Below are 22,076 nucleotides of genomic sequence, written 5' to 3'. Positions count from 1 at the left end.
CCATGAGGTGGGTGCGGGCATCATTTAGGATGAGGTGGGCTTCTTGAGCAATAGACGTGAGGCCCACTCCTTCAACCCATACCAGGCCCCCGCCCTCTGGCCCACCTTCTTCTCGCTTCTGCTTGTTCTTCTTAAGAGCAGCTGACTGGTCTCCATGGGCACGACTGTAAGAGAAATCGAGGTATTTTAGAACTTGTGAAGTTTTATGTGTTAAAATGAGGGTTTATGAACCTGAGGACCTGAAATTTTATCCCTGCCTAAGGCAATTTTGAATCGTTAGATGTAGCAAGATTTTCAGAACAAAAGAAATGATCGCTGCAAAACACAGGTCAGGCTTAACAATCAACGCATTATTACGTTACGAACTTATAATGCATTTTCGAATGAATGACTCAGAAGTGGTTGAACATTTTGAGCAATTGGCGACGAGTATTCTCACTGATCAATTCATCTTAATGCCATTCTCCACTAGGACTTCTTACATTCCACTTTAAAGAACATCGCACAACGGATATTTTTTCTAGTTACCAAAGTAGGAGGACGCTTTTCTTCAGTTTAGGTTAATTTGAAACGATCTCATTTTTTGACTAAATCATTAACACAATTCCAAATACATAATTTTTACTTATAGTATTAATGTTTTTCTGACTAATCATTTTTTCTCTTTCGCTTAGCATTATACATGTCTTCTGTGAATGATTAGACTCCACCTGGCGAAAGGGGCGCTCTTCTCGAGCAGGGCGACGAGCTGTCTGTGGGAGGTGGTGGCCAGCTGGTGCAGGGAGGTGATGCCTGCGGAGAAGAGACGTCGCGCGGTGCTGCTCGACACGTGCGGCAGCTGCGCCAGGTCGCACAGCTCGCGACGTACACCGAACTGGAGGCAGCCTTCGAACTCCTGCACCAGCAGCCATAAACTGCGCCATCCCAGACACGAGCAGAACACTTTCACCATCCCTGCAACATATTGCTGTAGTCAGATACACCTTCACCATCCCTGCAACATATTGCTGTAGTCAGATACACTTTCACCATCCCTGCAACATGTTGCTGTAGTCAGATACACCTTCAGCATCCCTGCTACATATTGCTGTAGTCAGATACACCTTCAGCATCCCTGCAACATGTTGCTGTAGTCAGATACTCAGATACTCTGGAGTCAGATACTCGACTTGATGGTTAAGAAGAAAGAAGGATTAGCAAGCAGAAAAGTTCTGGCTGGAGGGAGGCAAGGGTTAGATAGTGTGGAAACAGATTAAGAAAGAAGAATGGCGAAATGTCAGTCTTCTTTGCCCACGCTGAATCTTCCTTCTCCATTTGCGCTGGCGAAATGTCAGTCTTCTTTGCCCACGCTCAATCTTCCTTCTCCATTTGCGCGGAAAGTTACCGTTCCTTTCAGTGAGATTTGAAAGAAGACAATATGCTGCATCAATGGGTGATGGGACACATCAGTTCAGTTATTGACTGCATGGTCAATGTTTTTGGCAAGGATGCAGGAGAAGAACCCACCAGCGAAGGTGGCAGCCGACTGCTGCAGACTCTGAAGCAGCCCCTTGTTGATGTTAAATTTAGAAGCCACGTCAGGTAGCGGCACCTCCTGCAGTAGGTCGTGTAGGGCTAATGCCGTATAGAAGCGCTTCTGCAGACGTAACTGCGTCGCCTGTTGCTCAGACTGAAAGTGAAATAATTGAGTGATTATCCGAACAGCATTGGGTTGCGTAAATATGTATGGAAGTTCATCGATGATTGATACAGAACCTATGACTACTACTCAGATTAATTTGGTGATACAATTTTATAATGTTTGGTCTTCTGTAAAAACATTGGCTCAAGTACCACGAAGAAGAGCCTATTGTGAGGGTTTACAGTTGTAGTCAATCATCGCGTGATGACAAAATCGCGTGAATAACATGAATTCTTTATGTCAGGCGGCCCAGTCTTTCTTTCACTGTTGGCCCTGTACATAACACCGAGATTCGGGAGATACTTGAAAAATGTATCATGAGGGATCTATATACGTTGATTGGTATTAAAATACTGTTTTTTTAATTATGACTGGAATTTTGTGCCGCCTGTAAAGCAAGGCAGGTGGGAATTGTCTACTTTCTAAGCTGCTAAGACTAGAGCTTTCCGACCATTTCTGGTGACACATGATTACCACTGAATGGAATTATCCCTTGCACCTTGATGGTGACCCATGACCCACCTTTATGCTGATGGTGCCCTTGACAGCCTGCACGATGAAGCTCTCCCTGACGCCCAGCAGGGACGCCACTCTCCTGATGGCAGCAGGCAGCGCCTCCCACACCCCCAGCAGCGCCAGCCAGTCGGGCTCACAGCTTATGTAGATCGGCGTCACCTGGAGACAGGAGTCCATTACCTCAAATGAAGCTAAACTACAACATACTTGTACTTACACGACTAATTCTTTACAACATCTTGCCATAAGTACTTTATAGTCTTACCGGCATCACTCAGAAGCATGGCGAGATGAAAGTGAGCATCACTCACGAGCATGACGAGGTGGAAGTGAGCATCACTCACGAGCATGACGAGGTGGAAGTCAGTATCAAGGACGAGGCAGCGACGGGCGGCGTGGAGCTCTGCGAAGACGAGCAGACCTTCGTCAGGAGACAAGCCTGAGCGCAGGACAGCGCGCCCCAGCGGCGAGCTGCTCAGCTCCTCCCCAGACCGACTGCCCAGAAGAGATAAGAGTTACAAGTTAGTAACCAGGCGCCATACTTTCAAAACTCGCTAAGTGAACGTAAGTACTTACGTTCTATTTTCTATAAGTACTTACGTTCTAAGTGAACGTAAGTACTAAGTAAGAACGTAAGTACTTACGTTCGAAGTGAACGTAAGTACTTACGTTCTATTTTCTTGTCTATGATTGGTGGATTTTGCTTGAAAGGCCGTCAATGATTGGCTGATGAACTTACGATCTCTTAACTTTTTTGAAAGTATAGGGCCAGGTCAGTCAATCACTGACGGATTATCAAGCTAAACCCACCGATCACAGACGAGAAGTTGATGCTACGCGTACTTAGGCCGCTATGTGTACTTAGGCCGATACTTGTACTAAGGCCGCTACATGTACCTAGGCGCTAGTTGTGTACTTGAGCCTCAATGTGTAGTTAGGCGAGTTTCGATAGTACAACACCAGGTTATCCTCACTCGAATTCGGATTCTAGAACCTCTTCACTGTACATTCATTTACCGTTGACGCGGTTCCTGTCAATAGATTAACCATTTTCCTATACTATTCGTACCTACACGCTCGGTAACGACAGTTACCGGTAGAGACTAAAGACAATCGTTGTCTACTGATATATTAACCGCTGTTACTGCTGTTCGTATATAATTTATTCTATATTATCAATGAATTTTCTCCACAAGCACACAAATTACAGTGGTAAAAATTGACCGGTTGTAAATCATTGGTTTTCTTGTCATTCAATTACCTGGCAGGGCAGAAGTAAGTGATGAATTAGGTGAACATTATATTTAAAAAATGCCAAAACCATTATAAAGCGGGAAATTATAGTTTTAAACATCAAACGTAAAAGGAACATTCTTCTAAATTAAGTTAAAAAAGTTTGTAGATGTCATAGAAACTTGAGAATGGCCCCACCTTATGAACTCGTTGTCAAGGAGATACTTTATACACGACTGAACAGTGTTGCCTTCCAGTCCACCTACACCATCGTCGTCACCCGCGCCGTCATCACGACGACGCTCAGCAATACAGGCCGCGAGCAACGTACACCTGCACTCAAATGAAATAACTTGATAATATTATTTGAATAGTGAAACACTTCCTGCACATAACAAACTTTCGGCGATATTTTACTGGGTCAAGATGACTCACACTAAGGAAAACAATATAACTCAGTATACTCACTGCAGTGAGTGACAGAGAGCGCATTTTCTCGTCGACGAAAACGTGAAGTCACGGTCGGACAGACAGACGGACGGACGGACGGACAGGGCGAGCACAATAGTGCATTTTTCCATAAATGAGAAAGAGCGCTAAAAATACCTCGATATTTTGATAAAGTTTCACATGTTTCTGAGTGTGTTTAAATTAATGTTTTATTAAAAGAAAGTTTGTGTAAACAATACAGATAGGGCGGGAATTAGAATTAATATCAAGTTTTGGGTATAATCGTAGTAAAGCATGTGAGAGAATGCGTCACATAGGCAATAACTGGGGCCATTGTAGTATTAACATCTATATCAACATTTAAATAAGTAGGTAATGCTCATAATTCTTTGGTATAAAAATTAAATCAAATTCAGCTTCATTGAATCATTCTGTATACAGAATTAGAGAGAGATATAAATATTAGGAGTTATAGAGCAAGTTACGCGGAATTTCTGTAAGATTTTCCTCATTTTAAAGTGTTTAACACCTGGAAGTAGCAATCATTAGTAGCAATCACACGCAAATTGGCTTTTTATTGAAGATCAATTTTGCAATTGTGCTGCTGCTTATACCGTAGTTGCGCATATTAAAATGTATCACAAATTTGGGACTTTCTCCATATCTTGAGAAATTTTCCTGTTATCAAAAAAAGGAAAAAATAGCCTAAATATTTCTTATAAGACAAGAAATTCATGCCAAAAGAAATTCCTGTAATAAAATTAATGCAATAACTCTTCTCGTCACATAATAAAAAATATAGGATATTTATTGGCTGAGGATTCAATTTTAAATTCTTCCGTTGCTACCCACACGAGTTATGTATTGAATCTTCTTTGTATCATGTGACAGGGATAAGTATCAATAGTTATGCTCGATTATTACTACATGAACATTGCACAGAAATCTATCAGTGTTTCCCCCCAAATATCAATGAAATTAGCGGACCGAACCTGCAGTAGTCGAGGAGATCAGGGAGCGACGTCGCCGCGCCGCTCACGACAACCTGCAGCAAATGATACATTGATGAGCATATTAATAACTACAGGGGTGTTATTGAACACATTAAGTTTTTCTTCAGCAATATGTATGTTAGGTATATTCAACACATATACTCCAGTATATTCAATAATGAGTTCGGCACACCCAGTGGTGCGTAGTGCGCACGACTGGTTATTATCATCAGTAACAGGCGTAATTAACGACCACGACTCACGCCACACTCACAACTCACTCATAACGTCACACGCCTCACCTAGTTACATCCACCGCCCACAGACTGCCTCACCAGGCAGTGGGCAGTGAGGCAGCCTTACTCACCTCCAGCAACGCCCTCTTCAGGGCCTCACCAGGCAGTGGGCAATGAGGCAGCGTTACTCACCTCCAGCAACGCCCTCTTCAGGGCTGAGGTGAGGCTGTGGGCGGTGAGGCAGCTGGTGACATGAGGCAGAGGCGCCGTGACGAGTTCACGTCCAACCGTCAGCTCCTGCCGCCCGCTGCACACCAGCACGCACTCGCCTGCCCGGTACAATAATATTGATAATTCACCTGATATGAGATATCGTATAATAATAGTAATTTATACTAAATAATCAGCATAAGAATCAATAATATACTAATTAACAGTAAAATTTAACAAGAAGCGATGACACGGAGAAACGACAAGAAATTAATAACATTTAACAGCCATCAGCTGACAATTGAAGAGAGCAGATAACCCAGAGCCAAGCTTCAGCACAGGAAACAGACCCGCCACTAAAATTACGAGCAAGAGGGAATACTTCATTAAAAGTACATAATCATTATGTTAATAACGAATTGGAACTTGTCATTTAGAGTATGACATTGGGTTTGAATAAATTAAAAAGTAGAATTTGTCACTTTATTTCTCATCTGTAAAAGGTAATTTTTCCTTCATTTTCTATTAAGCAACGGAAAACTGAAGCTTGTCTTAAAACACACCAAAAGATAAGAATTTTTTCATTTACACCAAACTAGACGATGAGCTTCAAACTTTAACTTGTGAAAACTATTTTAATTGGACGATTGTGTCAGTCTGCTTACACAAAAAAAGTTAACGCATGTTTAATTATGAGAGATAATTATTACTGTAAACCCCAGTAACTGACCTTGGGTATCAACACCCTTCCTGCCGGCACGCCCCGCCATCTGGTGGTAGGCCAGAGGGTCCAGAGGGCGCCCCGCGGCTGAGAAGGGCGAGCGGATAATAACACGGCGGGCGGGGAGGTTCACCCCTGAAGACAGGGTTGAGGTTGCCACCAACACCCGCACGATGCCAGCCCGGAAGCTCGCCTCGATGATGTCCCGCTCTTCTGTAGTCAGTCCTGCGCGCACAAATAACTGTCAAATGCAATGAAATCAAATGATATTTACCATGCCTCATCCCCAACAGATTAAACAATTAAAACCCAAAACAACGAACCTAAACAAGTCAAATATTATTAATAATTGAGGTGCCCATAAGCAACACATGAAGAGTGGGGTAATTTTAATTGAGGTACCGGTACAACACGACTGAACAGCACAACTGAACAACACGACTGAACAACACGACTGAACAGCACGACTGAACAACACGACTGAACAACACGACTGAACAACACGATAGGTAAGATGTACACCTGCATGGTGGAAGGCGGCGCCATACTGCAGGCTGCAGGCCAAGGTCTTGTCGAGCCCAGCAGGAGAGTCGTGCAGCACCTGCAGCACACGCGTCAGGGAGGCCGCATCCAACGTCTTTCTGATCGCTTCATGGCACGGAGCCACTGCAGCACCAAGGAAATTTGATGGAACTTTTAATTTGGTAATTGACTAATCGTAGTTACCAATGTGAAAAATCTTAAACCATTTTAGTTAACAATGAAGAAAGGAATTTTAGCTTCAGTAAACTGATTCTCACTCTTGTTACTCAGCATATAAATGAATAGCATGGCTTAAGGTAATGATATTTATAGATAAAACGTTGCATCTTTTTTTACTGACTGTAACCACGGACGGAGTAATTAGTGAACTACAATGACATGAAATTACTAGTGTAATGGAGTCAGGGTTGATTAGGCCATATTGGTTTGTTGCTGAAGCTTAGGCTTCACCATACCCAATATCTGAGGCAGAGCTATACACAACCTGAGGCAGAGCTGTACACTACCTGAGGCAGAGCTATACACTACCTGAAGCAGAGCTATACACTACCTGAGGCAGAGCTATACACTACCTGAGGCAGAGCTGTACACTACCTGAGGCAGAGCTATACACTACCTGAAGCAGAGCTATACACTACCTGAGGCAGAGCTATACACAACCTGAGGCAGAGCTGTACACTACCTGAGGCAGAGCAATACACTACCTGAAGCAGAGCTATACACTACCTGAGGCAGAGCTATACACTACCTGAGGCAGAGCTGCCGAGCGTGTACACGTGTCTGGCGATGGCCACGGCCAGGGACTCGGTGCGAGCTCGTGACGCACAGAACACCAGGACCGAGAAGCCCTCCAGCAGCGTCTGCACACACAGCCCAAGCACTCCGTCGGGGTCCTGGCCAATAACAAAGCTAATAAAAAAATGCGCAATTACGGTAACCTGCCATTAATGCCATTCATAGACCAATTAAAAAAAATATCAACACATATGCATCTTTGTTGTAAACAGAATGTATGGCGAGTTGGCTGTATTAGATACGTACCTACCACACCTACATCCCACTGAGCTGCATCAGAAGTAAAAACAATTTTAGTGTTTAGAATGCAAGCATAGTCGGCACATTATAGAAACTGAAATATTTGAAAAATGAGTAGAAATGACCTTAATAAGAGAGGTAAACTTTTATAAAATGCTTATTTAACAATTTGATCGAAAAATTGATACCGGTTATACTAAAAGAAACATAGAGCTCATTTATTACGACCCAGTAGCAGAAACACACTTTTGCCGATTTTTCGTAGGGAAGTTTCTGGATGAGTTTCATGTCTGTAGTGAAGAGTGAGCCCTCATTGAGGAGGAGATGTGTCAAGGGCACAGGGCGATGGTCGGTCACATAGAGAGCTGCGTCTAGCCACTCTGCTAGCAAGGACACGTTCGGCAAAGTAGCAGACATGCCAATGATTTGTAGGCGCCTAAACTTGGAGTTCAAGAGATGATTATTTGTAGATGCCGTGTCTGTGCCGCCATTTTCCTGAGAGAAAAATAACGAGTGGTGTCTGTTTTCGCGATGCCCCTGTTGTGAGACTAGTAAAGGAGTTCCTTCTAAAGCGTCACCATGAGTTGATAATAAAGTATTGGTTTTCTCGTGCCCACTCAGTTGAAGACGTTCAGCCTGGAATGAAAAAAATTCATGAACAGATTTTGAACACAATGCTTAAGTCGTAAAGAATGGATAACAGAGCCGTTATGAATGGCTAATTGTGCAGTGATCCCGCTGCTTCAACAAAAAATTCCCAGCTTTTTCACACTTAGGATTTGTCTAGGAAATTTTTATACCGTGTATCAAAAATCCAGACAAATGATAACTTGTGCTTCAAATTTAGTGTACAACATTAAAAAGCATATAAAACTATCAGGCAATAACCCAAACTGTTTACTTTGAGAGAAGAGAAGCGTAGTTTGGTGAGCAAGAGTTCCAGCAGGTAACCTCTCTGCCCATCCGACACCAGGTGAAGCTCGTCAACCACAACAACGCTAATGTCACCCAGCGTTCCCTCCTGCATCATCCTGCATAATAAGAATCTTGTACTGTATTTCTTGTTATCATTGTCAGGCTCAGGCTGGAATTTTAGAGGGGTGTTAAATTAACCAGAACACAGAACATATTGGACATAACAATCACAGTCTGGAGAGGATGATATCACAATCCCACAGCCAATCACAGTCTGGAGAGGATGACATCACAATCTTATAACCAATCACAGTCTGGAGAGGATGATATCACAATCTTACAACCAATCACAGTCTGGGGATGGACATGTATCAGCACAAAAATGACTAACTCTATGCACTATCCTAGAATTCCAGCCTGTTGTCACCATCTTCCTTTTTGGTGCATATTTTGGGTTCTTTCGATCTCTGTTGAAGCCATCAATTTTTTGTGTGCAATTGATAAATGCTAAATGCTAGAAACTCAATAAAATCCATTCCACAACTTAACTCAGTAAAACAAATATAAGAAGGAAATTAGAGTACAACCACAAAAATATAAACAGGTATGACAAAATTGCATCCAAATAGAGACACTGACCTGTTACATAGATTATTAGCCTTCTCTATGGTGCAAACAGCCACATCAACTTTAGTGAGGCCTCCAGCAGGCACCTGTCCCCCCATGAAGCCCTCAACCACCACCCCACCACCGCTCAATACCCGCTGCACATCAACAATATTTCATGGAATATCAACAAAACAGGTGGTTAATGTTTTCAAATGGCAATGAAGCGACTTTAAATATTGTATAACAAGTTAAAAAAGTGCAAATGCAATTATGGCAGGTCATTAAAAATGTAAAATTTTATAAGTTAGCAGCAGAAATTGAGAATCAGAAGCTAAGAAGAAACTCCATTTGCATTTATGGCTCATTACATGAAGTCTTTGATATTCTATATCAGAGCATATAAAAAATATCAACAAGTCGATGAACAATAACCAAATATATTTCAATTGCAATGATTTCAAATCTAAAACAGGAATTGGTTGTTCTCATTAAGATAATTCTTCCTTCTGCAGAATGTGAGTCACAAATGAACCAATTGGTTCATTTGTCAATGTTTGCTCTCTCATTGTCAATGTTGTGACACCGAACAATATTAATTGACAGACTAGTTCTATTGTATTTGATTGTTGAACTATTGAATTTTGATTTCTATACGGACAATCAATGAATAGTGTTGTTTAGTAGATGAAGCAAATATCCAAAATGTGGCGCTTGTGATGCACAAGGACAGACGAGTCATTCTTTGTTTTTCAGAACATGTATGATTACTGGAAAAAGTACAACAGCCAAATTTTAAACATATCTGAAAATCGCAACATACATAGTATGAATGATGAAGATATGCCAAAATATTATGTGGAAAACTAAAACTTTGATAATACTGTGTGACAAACAAGGACTATATTTAGTGATTGTGTTAATGATTCGCAATTTCACCTGCAAATAATTTGTTTTTTCTTTTGCCATGGACACAAATGGCACAATAAATATTGCCTTCTTCTTGGTCTCCAGTACTCTCTTAAGAAGAAGAAGTTCTGCCACAAGAGTTTTGCCTGCGCAATAAAAACGTATTTAATACAAAAATGAAGTGGAAAAACATTTCAATAAACTAAACATGAGCACAATATTTAATTGAAACCTGTACCTTCCATCATGGTTGAACAACTTTATAGGAGCTGGTTATTGAATGGAAATTCAATAAGAAATCAAAATGCAAGCTTATGAGATGTAAAGAAATACAATCAGTTTCAATCATGGAAATGGATAACCAATGGCAATAAAAATGAGTCCATGAAGTGGAATTTTCATGATATGATAGATATTAGGATACTAAAAATATTCTAGAAACCCATGTGCATATGCCAATTCCACCCATATTCTTAACAACATATATATTGAATAGGTACGGTACATCAAGTTTACATGGTGTGGAACAAATTGATGTTTTAGTTGAATAACATCAGCTGGAATAAATGATCACCGGCAGAAGTTGGAGCAGAATAAACCAGGTTGCGTCCTTGTAGAACATCTGGCAGCTGCAGACACTGATGTTGCCATTCAAATAAATTTTTGATGCCATTCTCTTCATATTTCTGTACATAAAACAAAAACAAAACACCATTGGGTGTTATTATCTTAACATTTCAAATGTCCTTTAGTTGTCACAATATTCCATTGATGATCACTATGTACTATGGTAATACATGTGCATTTTAATCAGAGAAAAAACTGGCAATTTAGGCTTTAGTTTTGGCTCAATGGAAATTTGGAGAAATATATTTGAAATATATATTTACTAGTTTCAGAATAATTCTAAATTCTGAAACTATGATTGTTGTCACTTTAAAATGCCATTCAAATATGAGAAAAAAAACTTGACCTGGCTGAACCTAACCTCTGTAGTATTTGTCCCAACCCTAAACAAACCCTTTTTATTACTACCCTAACCCCTAACCTAATGCACACTTGCATATAAGGTACTACCTATCTCTTGGTGTTGCACAACTGTATATAAACTAATCACCTGGAATGTAGTTTGATGCAGTCGCACAATTACACTGTGTCGCCGAATTTCATCAAAAACATTGCACTATTACCTTTCTTATGCATATATACATACGTACATATATATTCATGTGCACACATGGTCAGCTTATTAAAAACACATTTAAAGTCATACTAAGGTAATCAGGCCTCTTTCAAAGAAAATATAGAGTTTAGCTATTTCATTAGTTTAAAGTTACACAAATTTATCACCATATTATGTAATTCTATTAACCCAAGCAACAACTGAACATTTGCATTAAGATAACCCTAGCAACAAACCCCAGAGATTGTAATTACAAATATATTACTTTCTAGCTGCAAGGAATTGTACGTACTGGACTTATTTTCAACAGAATCATCACTACAGAGCAATCAGCATTCTTTCTCTTGAAAACTTTTCATGATTTTACATATTACCGTACTGAAAAATAATCTGCTATGCTGTTCTGCATTGAGCAAAACTATGTAATTCGAGGAGCTTATCCAGATCTCATATAAATGTCTAAGGAGAATATAGATGGATTAAAACAGTTAAGGGTTTATAAATAACTCAACTCAATGTTGAAGAAGGTAAAATTTTGACTTAACTTACCTGATATATTGCTTCTGGCAAATTATAATGGCTCAATCCTGGCCTCAAATCAGAATCTTTTGCATGGCTTCCAAGCTGAATAGATGAATTCATAACCCACACTGCATGAGTCCCACTTCCAGTCTAACAGTCCCAGTGTCAGCTCAGCAGTCAGTCAGTCCAGGCAAGTTAACAATAGCAGGTAAACTTCTTTGTACCAATCTAAGCAAGCTGCAAAGAAAATAGTTATTAATAAATGACACAAATGAAATATAGTTAAAGTTTTCATCTTCCTAGCAGTAAGTCTTCATTCAAGCTTCATCTTACACTTTCTTTTGGACAAGTTACATTAAAATCCTATTTGTTAATTTCAATGGCTGCTCTGCTAATGGTGGCAAATGCAATTGGTGCAGATGGCTGCTCTGCAATTGCATCCTCTTGCAGTGCAGCAGACTATACACATACATACATTTACTAATAATAATAAATATGTTCAATATTTGCTGCCTATAGGTCCTCTTATTCTGAATGTATGCCTGGGCCACTTCATCACATGGAGATTATCCTCAAATACATGCACAGAAAAATTTCCCAAAAAACCAACATCTTCCTGAGTGAAGCAATTGAACCCTATCCTACCATATATCAGGGAATTAAAATAAGCTGCTTTATAAAAAAAACATGTTTGCCAATGACTACGCAGTTGTGTATCTCTCGAGACCATCAAATATTTTCTGCTACAATGCCTCAGACCAGGGGTCTCCAAAGTCCAAACTCCAAACTCCAGCCCGCGGCTGATTCCATCCGGTCCTCCAAGGATATCATGTAGTTCAACATTATGTGTACAAAAATCAAGCAAGGTGTTTATTTCTGGTTACGCATGAACTAAAAACAGTAAATGGGTGTGACTGGCCTGCAAAGGTTTCAGAAAGTTTGCTCTTGGCGAAAAAAGTTTGGAGGCCTCAGCCATTCCCACCATGCTTTTGTTTACGTATCAACTCCAAATTGGAAAATTGTGCAGAAGCCACTCCTGAAGGAGAAAACAACCATGCCTGTGGCCAATTATACACATTTCCAAATTTCAATTTCTATAGCCTGAAATTAAGAAAAACTGCATATTTTCACATGCAATTTTTGTAAATCTGACCTAATATTCCAGATTGGAACTAAGCCAGTTAACATAACTAACCTACCATGCACTAATTTAATACAGATTCTAGTACATTTAATGTACCTAAACTGTACGTAAACTCCAGTACGTCCTACGTGCGTCCTGCATATACGCGGGTAGGTGATTTGGAGCGGTTTGATGAGGTGTTGGTTTCTGCCCTCTCGACCATCACCAATGTCAGCTTTGAGCGCGAATCTCTTGAACAAGCTGTGTTGCCAGTCCGGCTGGGAGGCCTGGGTATCTGTATGTCAAAGGACATCGCGCTCCCTGCGTTCATATCGTCACTCCACTCCGTCCGTGGCCTAGTTGATGCTGTTTTACAGAATGTACGACTGGCCGAGGATGACAGTTTGCGGATGGCGGTGGATGAGTGGCACAATGGGAACGCAGGTATTGCTTTGCCCGGGGACGCGAGTTTGGGCCGGCAGAGGACTTGGGATGGGCCTGTGGCCGCGGCCTCCGCGGCGCGGCTTTTGGAAGCGGCGGACCAAATATCCAGGGCTCGTCTACTTGCGGCGGCGAAGAGAGAGAGTGGCTTGTGGCTTCACGCTATTCCTTCAGATGCTCTTGGAACACTTCTAGATCCCGACTCCTTCCGCGTCTCAATTGCTCTTCGAGTTGGCGCAAATGTATGCGAACCCCACACTTGTCGGTGCGGAAAGCGGATGGATGCACGAGGGCTGCATGGCCTTTCTTGTAAGTACAGCGCTGGGCGACATCCAAGACACTCGGCTCTGAACGATGTGATCAGGAGGGCTCTTCAGAGCGCTGGCGTCCCTTCATGCCTTGAACCCGTTGGAGTGGACAGAGGGGATGGTAAGAGACCGGATGGCTTAACGGTTTTCCCGTTTTCTAATGGGAGGTGTTTGTGCTGGGATGCAACCTGCGTCGACACTTTTGCTGAGTCGCACGTCAATAATTCGGCTTTTTCTGCTGGGTTCGCGGCTCGTGCGGCGGAGGATAGCAAGAGACGTAAATACGCGGCGTTGGCAGCTCGGTATCGTTTCGAGCCAGTCGCATTAGAAACGACGGGCACATTTGGTGAAACGACTGGTCCTTTAATATCAGAGATTGGCCGTCGCATTACGGAATTGTCCGGCGAACGTAGAGAGACTCTATGGTTGGAGCAAAGGTTGGGTTTGGCTGTGCAGAGAGGCAATGCAGCTAGCATCCTAACAGCAGTCAGAGAAAAGTTCGACGTGGGCCCGCTCCTCGCTCGCGTCACAGCTCAGTGACCCTCGGAGTCGGTGTAGGCCACCATCAGAGGCGTTAAGGTTGGGGCCCTGATCATTGACATGAAACCATTCCCTGTTTTTATTTAATAAAATCAATTCCCTTTTTTTTTGTTGGAATGATGAGTGTGGGAGGCCTTTAAAAAAAGTAATTCTTGTCTCTTGAAATGTATACAGGGTCCACCCTATTTATGGCAATGGATGTTTGCTATAAAAAAATAAAATGGTTTCCAGGAGACTTTCTTTCATAATGAAGCTTAATATCATCTATTTTATATTGCAGAAGTCTAAGGTGTCTAAATTTACTATTAGGTACTTATGGCAGTAGATAGAAATGCAATTTTAACCCTTCATGAAAAAGGCTACAGTAATTCAGTCATTGCAAAAAAGCTCCAAATTTGTCATGAAACTGTGGAAGGTGGTAAAAAAGTTCAAGGAAACTGGTGAAACATGCAATCAACCTGGTCAAGGAAGGAAACAGTATCCAAACAAAACAATTGGTCAAAAGCAATGGGAGAAGTTGAGGAGAAACCCTCATTGCTCAGCTGCAAAATTGGCTGCAGAAGCAGGAGTTTGTCAGACATCAATGCATAGAGTCCTCATTCCTCAAAGATGACCTCAAAACCTCCCCTTACAAGATGCAAACAACTTTACAAGGCATGAACTAACAGTCCCCCATGAACAAATGAGGCTCGAAAGATGCCAGCACATTCTGGATCTCATTGAGGATGGCACGCTGCCCAACTTGGTGTTCAGTAACAAGAAAAAATTTGACATTAAGAAAGCGTTAACCGTCAAAATGACAGAGTTTGGAGTCAGGAGGAAGGATCTTTGGCTGCTTGGCAACCAGAACAGCAACACTACGTTAAAATCCCATGTACATGATGGTTTGGGCCATGGCAACCGCCACTGGGAAGTCCCCACTCAGTTTTGTCCCTTCAGGAGAGAAATTGAACAGTCAGCAATACATTTCTGAGTTCAGACTGTCTCCTCATTGCAATCAACTGACCATAGATTTTTTAGAATCAATTCATTTTGAATTCCTTCATCTATACTTCAGTCATAAAAATATCCCGTCAAATGAAACGATATTAGATCTTCTGTGAACTAGGCACGAAAAGGAAAAGAATCGGCAACAGGCCACATCAGGCCTACACTTCAGCACCGAGATCAATATGTTATGTTATGTTACTTGACATTTAAGGGGGGGGGGTATACCCTCCAGAAAAACTTTTTTGTTTATGGGAGGATCTTTCTGAAACTTCACAAACCGCAACAGAATCACATTTTGTTCCTGTGATTTTTTGGGAAAAATTGATAAAAAACGTGAAATTCATAGAAAACGGACATAAAAAGGGGGTACTGTAAAAATCTATCTCCTCCTAGGGTTTTCAAGCTACAACATAGAGACGTACATCATTCGGTACGTAAAGACCATACCAATCGAGTAACGATACACAATTCTTGCCTTAGTTTTTTTGCACGCATTTTTCCATTTTTTCTTAAGATTACCCCCCAACATCCCATTTTGAATCCAAACTATGCACAAATCTAAAAAAAGGGCTTCGTTACTCGATAGGTATGGTCTTTGCAAATTGAATGGTATGTCTCATTGCTGTAGCTTCAAAACTCTAGGAGGAGATAGGTTTGCCGTGACAATAAGTGTGAATTTTCAGGAGAGCGTGAAAAAGTCCCGCGCGCATCGCAATAGGCACGCAATGTAGGGTAAACGCGGTATATTCCGACACATTAAGGACGCATCGAGAAATGAAAAACTATAAAAAAACCGTATGCTTTACTCAAGTTCTGTTTGCTTTACGTGACTCTCAAAACACCGCACGACGCACCAGCAACGATGAAACGTCACAAAATGTTGCCATATTTATTTAAATCCCTAAAATGGGTTGGCTTGGTGATGTTCTGGATTAAAAATGAGTCTCGTACAGACTCCAAGAACAGGGATGCTGGGTGATTCTCATTTCTTGGAGATGAGACTAACAACTGACAAACACAGATTGAAAAGTTAATTGGCGTTTGCCAATGTCATCATTAAATTATTGTTTGTATCGTAATTGTTTTAATGCCGAGGATTCACAGTCACGATAATTATAAAATATCTTCCCTCTCAATGAAAATATTATAGTAGAGTAATGATATGCTGCAGCGCTTGGAACCTACGGGGTGCGCCAGAGAAACTTACTTATTTGGAAAAATTCCTGTGCGGTTAGTTGGGCGAGTAGAGGAGCAAGAGGGGGCGCATCTGAAGGAGAAAGTGTCCAAGTTTGTTTCTCAAAGTTTCTCAAAAAATTTGCTGTTGTGCAAGAATTAACTGAACGCGATTTTGTTGCCCGTCAAAATGCATATGAAATGCTGGTTGACAACCTGCCCAAAGACGCGGTCGTTTTTTCAGTGACGAGGCTCACTTCCACATTTCCGGCTGCGTCAACAAGCAAAACATGCGTTGTTGGTGTGGTGTAAATCAACGTGAGCTTCACCAGAAGCCACTTAACTGTGAGCGAGTTACTGTCTGATATGCGACCTCGGTAATGGGAATAATTCGAACGAACGCGCAGTTACCGTTAATGGAGCTCGTTACAGGAACATGATCGAGGAATTTTTTCTTCCAAGACTCGACGAAATAAACGTTAGGAACGTGTGGTTTCAGCAAGATGGAGCCACAGCACACCAAGCACGAGACTCAATGAATTTGCTGCGATATCATTTCCCCGATCGCCTCATCTCTCTCAGAGGCAATCTCCAATGGCCGCCACGCTCTCCTGATTTGACTCCATGCGATTTTTTATGGGGTTATTTGAAATCTCGATTTATGTCGATCGACCACGGACCATAGCACACCTCAAGAACAACATTCGCGACGCCATTGCCAAAATACCGATTGATATACTGCATAGAGTGGATACAAATTTCAAAAATCGACTTCATCAGTGTATACGCAATGAGGGCCGTCATTTATGAGATGTCATTTTCAAGAATGCATGAAAAAAAAATTTGGGATACTGTATTCTTAATTAAAAAATTTTTTAAAACAATAATCGAAGTACTTTTGTTTTTATTGAACTTTCAAATAAGTAAGTTTCTCTGGCGCACCCTGTACATACAGAGTGAATGTTGTCATCGTCATCTGCTGAACAAGTTTGAGTCCAAACTTGGGAAACTTTAAAATATCAAGCCAGCAAAAATTCCTGATTACTTATTTACCGAACAATGTGATGGGAAATGGTGGCGTTTTTGGTATTCCGATCGAAAGGGTATTCATTTCCTAGCGAATAGTCAATCTCAGAACACTATAAAAAACATTGGTTCAAATACGGAACTGTATAAAATATGATTATTATCATAATCGGCATATTATTAATCGCGAATGAATTACATCTACATAAATTTGTGGAACCGACATGTCACCGACATGTGGAACAGCCTCCCTGATAGCATCGATGTGCCTCGTCGCAAGTCCGTACGCCGCGGAGGTTCTTACGAGACATCGAAAGCATGCCGTCCCAAGCGAGTCAAAAACTCGCGTTATGCTAGGTATGGATATTAATACAGACTTATCTGAAATGTTCATTGCTTTGCATTCTAAACTTAAGACAAAGTGTTCATTGTTCGGTATTTCTTAGGATTGTTCTTTCCATTTTCTATGATTATTGTGAATAATTTAAATCCCTCGTTTGAAATGTATAAAAATCTCCAACTTCTATGGATAAGTGATCTTGGACTGAAGTCAAGTGGTAGTTGGTTTGAAGTCAAGTTGAGAATTTGGCCAGTTGCAATCCGCAACATTTCCTGCCATTCGATGTGGGCAACCTGCCTCAGTTCTTCAATTCAGAATTTGGAGATTAAGGCCAACTCAGATTTAAACTCAGTGCCAAGACTGAACGCCCGATATAGCCCCGTTTTACTATCGCCGGATTCACACTCTGCCGCTTTCATCGATTTAGTCAAAAGTTCAATCCTCTCTGAGTATCGCCGTTACTCGAGATGGTGTAGCGTAGGTATAGGGCAGCTTAACATTAAAGGTGGAGTCTGGCGTAACATCGCCTTCAATTTTGCTTTCAGGTTCTGGTAATGTAATAATATTACGTAGGTACGATGGGTATCAATTTGATTAAGCAACTTAGTGGAGTCACTCTCGTCCAGTATACTGCGTTTGCAGCGTTTCCTAGGAACCGACCATAGTTAAGTCCAGTATGGAAATGCTCTTCAGTGATTGGAACCCGATTTGTATTCTTCAGTTCGCAGCCAACTTCGAATGAACTGTCGAAATACCTCAAAATAGGACACGTTTCGTGAAAATCTTTCGCTATATAAGCCTTAGGGGTATGTAGGTAAAATTTAGACATTAGTGTCGAAATTTATTTTGTTTTCGTAATGTCCTTGGACGACATGGATTCGAAAACTTTTAAAGTATAAGATAGAGGGCTTTAACCTGTTGCATAGTTGTGCTTGACCTTGTGCTGTAAACAACAGCTATTCTGTGTTGCGCAGTTAGTCTCGTTCTCCATTGCGTTGACGAGAGTCACGCGACATTACTGATTTGGGAGCTTAGTCATGCACCCCAAATTTTGTGCATCAATCGGCCCTGAATGCCTAGCAAGTTTCCGCAAGACCACCAATCAGCCGCCGATATCAAGAGCTTTACACCTCTATACATGGGTGGGAATAGCCTAGATTATATGATCGAACGAGCGAATTAGCCTCGAGCGAAATTTCTCCGACCGCGGATGTGAAGAAAAGATGGCAGCATGAGCAGTACATTAGTAATTCAAATTATTTTGGTTGATACAGTAAATTTTGAGTTTTACTGTAAGAAGCATTTAAACTGAATCGCTAAATGGACAAGCAAGTCCCTCAAGCTGCGGGCGCTGATAAGTTGCCCATTGCCCAGTACACGCAGCAGCGGGGACAACGGCGAAATTTTGTGCTGGTCTCAGCGCGATATCACGTCACGGCCATGCACAGTTGACTATTCATTATTCAGGTGGTGTGAACGTCAGGGAGGCAAGATCCCCGCATCTTGTTCTTACTTTGTCTTCAGTTGCGTCTGAAACTGCCGCCTAATGTCTTCGTGCCACATATGGAATGTATAACCAGGGACGCATCTTTGTACTCGACAATTGTCTCAACGTCCTTCATCATGCATCGGGTTCATTTCCAAACTGCTAACTTCTTCTCAAGCGTTTGCGCAACTAAGTGGTAGATCTGCGCAGTGATATTCCGTCTTTATGGACTACGGTAGTTGCACAGTACCCGAGAGCTGGCACTGGGGATTTGTCGGCTTCAAAGTAGTAGATAAAATTGGGGAGGTTTCGTGGCGGTATTACTTTTTAGATGGGTTAACGTGGTACAACTTTGATCAACCTCGTCCACTAGGTAGATTACGTTTGAAATTTTGCGTTTGTATTTCAACATCGAAACAACGTTTGTAGTTCGATGTGCTGAGGAAGGAGTTTTCGGCAGCAAGCTTGGCCGACCCTTCCGATTTGGTTTGGAGACTCTTACGTACAGGAGGATAGAGCGCTGCTCATACGCCAGGGATTTGTCCTTCTATGAGTCCGTCCTCCTCGTCCACCCGCACCTCCTCCTGTCCCTCCTCCTCCTCCTGTCCGTCCTCCTCCTCCTGTCCGTCCTCCTCGTCCTCCCGCCCCTCATGTCCCTACTCCTCCTCCTGTACGTCCTCTTCCCGCCCCTCCTCATCTAAGTCAGTAATACAGATCTCCGGCGGAGTGGAGCAGCGGGTGGGTGTCCTGGTGGAGGGTGGAGAGCGAGAGGTTGAGAGTGAGACCAGATGTTGCCTGGTCAAGTTTCAATATATTAAAATGATCATAGTCATAATTGTAATGAAAACACTTACAGTATTTAATAGTTCACGTATACATATAATCATTAAATCATAACCACTTATTACAGCAAGATATAGAAGAGTTGAAATAACATGCATCTCGTTTGGTGATGAGATCATCGCGCTCCTGCAGTGCGGCCTCGGGGAACGGAAAGGTGCTGCGACGCCCCCTCCCCCTAAAAAATTTGAAAATGTTTAGATTTTTTCCGGATGAAATTTCTTCATATGTTTATTTAAGTTAAATTGTTGGAACGTTTTAAATTTTGGACAAAATTTACATTTGATAACTTGATTATCTGAGTCAAGGTGCCCGCGCGGTGATTTGCGTCGGTCACCTTGCATATTTGGAACGGAAAGGTGTTGCAACGCGCCCTCCCCCTCCTCCTCATCCCCCTCCTGCAGGTCCTCCTCCTCCTCCTCATCCCCCTCCTCCACGCTGTCTATAACAATCAGCGGGACCTGGAATAAAGAATTATCTCTGGGAAAAAATTACTTTTAAAATTATGTCTTCTGAATGTAAGGCCCTTCCCTAATTTTTTCCAACCCTGTATATCTGAATACATGGGACATAGCCAACACTTTAGGATGAACTAAGCAGTGTTCTTGCGTCGTACAACTGACCTGTACAAGTTCCTGGTTTGTCTGCAGCATCAAGTCTACTACTTGTCCCATGTTGTCGACAGCTACAAGAATGCGAGTATTTTTACGTCTATTTCAAAATTTTCACCCAAAACGGGGATGGAATAATTGTGACAATAGAATATGGTTAAATTTCCTAAATCAGTTTACCACAAGAAGTTTCATTCCATAAACATGCAGCTCTGTCTGAGATTCAGCGTGACATTCCAGAAGACGGAACAGGCGTGATGGTCGAAGGCTGCACGAGTCCTGGAAGTGGCGCTCGATAGCCGTGACGCCTGCAACGGATGCGCGAGGTTTGCGATGCTAGCGATGTGAACGATCACGCCCCTCATCAACGCTATATCAAGTCTTCTTCAAGAGTCATTGTGTCGCATAATGATCACGGCCTTCATAAACGAAATATCAAGTCTTCATGGAAAGCCACTGCATAGGTCACTGCATAATAAGAATATTACGGTCTCCCTAAACGACATTAAGCCTTCGTCCTTAGTATTTGTTTGGAACATAGCAGTCCCAGGCCACGATGGATCGCCGCCTCTGATTATCGTTCATTCGCCCTCATTTGGGCCACCTGATGCACGATACTGTTGCAGCCTACTCGCCGCTGGTAGTGTTACAGGGGAGGACGATCTGGGATTGTGCTCAGGAGCACGTCTAGTTGTCTTTTGAAGGTCTCCAGGGTGAACTCCCCCTTTCTTAGATCCCTTGGTAGGGCGTTGAACAGCCTTGGCCCTGCCACGGAAAGTCAAACCACAGATTTTTTGGAATCAGTTCATTTTTAATTTCCTCATCTACTCAAGATTTAAACCAATTTCTTATGTATGATAATGCTGGTATCCAGAATACTTTACTGGTCTTCACATAGGACTCAAAAATGAACTTGAGGGAGAGTCTAAAAAACTCTCTGCTTTGCCACTATGGACATCCAATCATCCATGATACTTTACTTGCCTACTTAGTACTTATAGCAAGTTATAGGGACTCAAAATAAAAATAAAAGTAGGTACTCTGAATCTCTGATGATAGGCTACATGATAGCTACCTACTTTTATTACTTTACTCTTTCAAGACATAAGAGATCAAAAATGAACTTGAGAAAGAGTCAGAAAAATTCTCTGCTTTGCCAAATCACCACAATGATCCTACCATAGTCTGTAGGAATGTGTAGGTACATTAATGAAGACACACCAGGAGCATGTTCATACTTCATTGTTCAACACGAAACAAAGTTATAAGACAGTGCTGTCAGCTGTCTCAGTTGGCACGGTTTCTGTGAGACTCAGAGACTGTGACAAGCCCAATTACCTACTCTTTAGTCTTTCTCTCATAAAAGTTATGAAGTGGCCCACTGGTTCTTCTTTTATATAACGGCTCTTAATACAGCCTTACAGCTGTTACAGGGGTGGTTTACAG

The 22,076-nt window shown here is 41.8% G+C and overlaps 1 protein-coding gene across 1 annotated transcript in view; it reads right to left on the bottom strand.

Moving 5' to 3' along the window:
• LOC108664374 (DNA polymerase theta) overlaps positions 1-21,860 on the bottom strand; it is a 34,201-nt gene extending 12,341 nt beyond the window's left edge. The window contains exons 1-18 of the mRNA XM_018150954.2: positions 21,810-21,860; positions 11,780-11,989; positions 10,622-10,733; positions 10,078-10,193; positions 9,172-9,296; positions 8,519-8,648; positions 7,864-8,253; positions 7,331-7,475; positions 6,562-6,705; positions 6,049-6,264; positions 5,301-5,437; positions 4,873-4,925; positions 3,629-3,763; positions 2,542-2,692; positions 2,204-2,356; positions 1,507-1,669; positions 711-954; positions 2-164 (exon numbers count right to left, since the gene is read on the bottom strand). Coding sequence (XP_018006443.1) covers positions 2-164; positions 711-954; positions 1,507-1,669; positions 2,204-2,356; positions 2,542-2,692; positions 3,629-3,763; positions 4,873-4,925; positions 5,301-5,437; positions 6,049-6,264; positions 6,562-6,705; positions 7,331-7,475; positions 7,864-8,253; positions 8,519-8,648; positions 9,172-9,296; positions 10,078-10,193; positions 10,622-10,733; positions 11,780-11,872 — 2,670 coding nt within the window. The 5' untranslated portion in view covers positions 11,873-11,989; positions 21,810-21,860. The remainder of the gene's footprint in view (position 1; positions 165-710; positions 955-1,506; positions 1,670-2,203; positions 2,357-2,541; positions 2,693-3,628; positions 3,764-4,872; positions 4,926-5,300; positions 5,438-6,048; positions 6,265-6,561; positions 6,706-7,330; positions 7,476-7,863; positions 8,254-8,518; positions 8,649-9,171; positions 9,297-10,077; positions 10,194-10,621; positions 10,734-11,779; positions 11,990-21,809) is intronic.
• Positions 21,861-22,076: the final 216 nt, after the last annotated feature.

This window comes from Hyalella azteca, unplaced genomic scaffold (assembly GCF_000764305.2).
Source record: "Hyalella azteca isolate HAZT.00-mixed unplaced genomic scaffold, Hazt_2.0.2 contig15178, whole genome shotgun sequence".
Lineage (NCBI taxonomy): Eukaryota > Metazoa > Arthropoda > Malacostraca > Amphipoda > Hyalellidae > Hyalella > Hyalella azteca.
This window is presented reverse-complemented; position numbering and strand designations above follow the sequence as displayed.